Raw genomic sequence first — 1,855 nt, 5'->3', positions numbered from 1 at the left:
GTACTGTACCACCCGTCCAGAGAGGGTTAACACATGTATCACAAGCACATCAAACGATAACTTACCCAAATACCCTTCACTTACCATTTCTTCATTCTCTTGATCTCTTTTAATCTGTGTTAGCAGATTTTCACAAATTTCTGATATAACACTTATGGACATTAACCCATTCCCGACGGGGGAATTCTAGCCTTGAATGTCCAAATGCCGGGGCGTTCGAATTATTAGGCCTAAATCAATTGAATGGCTGGCACAATACTGTGCCGCCCGGCAACTGGGCTTTTGAATGCGCGGTACACATGCTGTACCACCCGTCCTGTGTGGGTTAACAGTGAGAAAAAAACATGCAGTAATATATCTACCCAACAGTAATTATACATTCCTATATTCTGAAATTTAGGCAGTGACTCCAGAACTAGCTTTAGTTCCCATGACGCCTCCAGAGTTGAGTCTTTGTGACTTCAAACTATTTCTTTTTCACTCTCTCTTATAAAAATCCTCAATGGCTCTATGTTGTAGACGATAATCTTTGCTTTGTTCTTATACTGGAGGATACTCTTTTAACTAATATCAAGAAAGGTGAAAACTCTTCCCCAAAGCAAAAAGCTACTATCTCTGCTATTCAAATATAGCTGGTAAACCAAATTTATAGCCAAGAAACTTAAGAAAATTGCAAGGCCTCATTGTAAAGGGTTTTCTGGACTTACAGTGACTTGAAGTTTATCAGTCAAAGCATGTTTATAAAGCTTATATGCATGATGGGGTTTGCTTGCCTTTGATGGAATGCAGTGTATGGTGGCAATATCATGACAGGGCTGGGCTGCATGAGCATAGATTATGATGAGCATGGAACTCTAAACAATGATTGTAACCTAACCTTTACTTTATGTACATTATCATCAATTCTAATGGTATTATATATGTTCTCAAGGGTCATTAGTTATGTTTTCCTCTATGTTGAGCGATCCTACTCTAGAAAAACATCACCATGTTTTCTAATCACATAGATCAAGAAAGATCCTTCCTTTAAGCCTTTACTTATTGCTTGCAAAATACCTACCGACTGCTTACGAACAGGCAAATAGCAAATATTACCATAAATCTATACCAACTAATAAAACTCAAAACTCTCGTGATCTACCTTCTCATGCACTAGTCTAGCTGCATAACCTACAACCCATATCCTAAAGCACACTTCCTAGACACAAGACCTTTCCCGGCACTCACAAGCACCAGCGACAGAAGCAGCGAGTGAGATCCCACGGCGGACGGTGAGCTCCTGAAGCCCATCATATTTCACTGCTTTAAGAGGGTTTCACTGCCAAGAACAATTGTGTTTATCTTGCTGTTCTACTTATATGAACATATGCTAACGTTTAGAGTCTCTTCTTGAAGATGACAAACTGTATTTTTCCATGTTTGAAGCAGTTTAATGACTTACCTAAATGAAGAACAATTCTGTTTTTTTCAGAGACCGTATGTATAATTGTGTACATAAGTGACAGTATATTTTTCTAGATTCAAAATAGTTATCAGTACATCATATATCTACCGAATAATGCTATAGATAAATATAACACAAACTATTGTTTCTTCTTTTGTTACTTTTGTGGATTGGTAAAATTATATACATGCTCACTGCATGCAAATCAATCCCTTGAAGTCCATTTTTCAAGATATCACACCGACACCGTCATGAATAGCATGATTATTGTCATTTCTTTATCCTTCTTGGATAAACAAATAAGTCTCTATCTGTTTCTCTATATATGTATATAAGTAAATAGATGAATATATTCATTCAGTTAAATGAATTTATATATACATACATATATATATATATATATATATATAT

At 36.2% G+C, this 1,855-nt stretch overlaps 1 protein-coding gene across 4 annotated transcripts in view; it reads right to left on the bottom strand.

Annotated features, from left to right (window-relative positions):
- The window catches only part of LOC122257042 (lanC-like protein 2), an 8,399-nt gene extending 6,910 nt beyond the window's left edge, over positions 1 to 1,489 (bottom strand). The window contains exon 1 of one of the 4 annotated variants that reach the window (XM_043022076.2): positions 1,442 to 1,489. Coding sequence is in view for 2 of the 4 variants with exons in the window: in XM_086542679.1 (XP_086398805.1) it covers positions 1,228 to 1,293 (66 nt within the window). In the remaining 2 variants the exon portion in view is untranslated. Of the gene's footprint in view, positions 1 to 84; positions 133 to 1,141; positions 1,418 to 1,441 lie in introns of those variants that run through there. The other 3 variants (XM_086542679.1, XM_043022075.2, XM_086542680.1) reach the window with 3 other exon arrangements.
- Positions 1,490 to 1,855: the final 366 nt, after the last annotated feature.

The sequence above is a fragment of the Penaeus japonicus genome, unplaced genomic scaffold, assembly GCF_977035675.1.
Source record: "Penaeus japonicus unplaced genomic scaffold, GWHDUDI00000001_assembly GWHDUDI00000012, whole genome shotgun sequence".
Taxonomy (NCBI): domain Eukaryota; kingdom Metazoa; phylum Arthropoda; class Malacostraca; order Decapoda; family Penaeidae; genus Penaeus; species Penaeus japonicus.
Note: the sequence above shows the minus strand (reverse complement) of the source record. Positions and strands in the feature narration are given on the sequence as shown.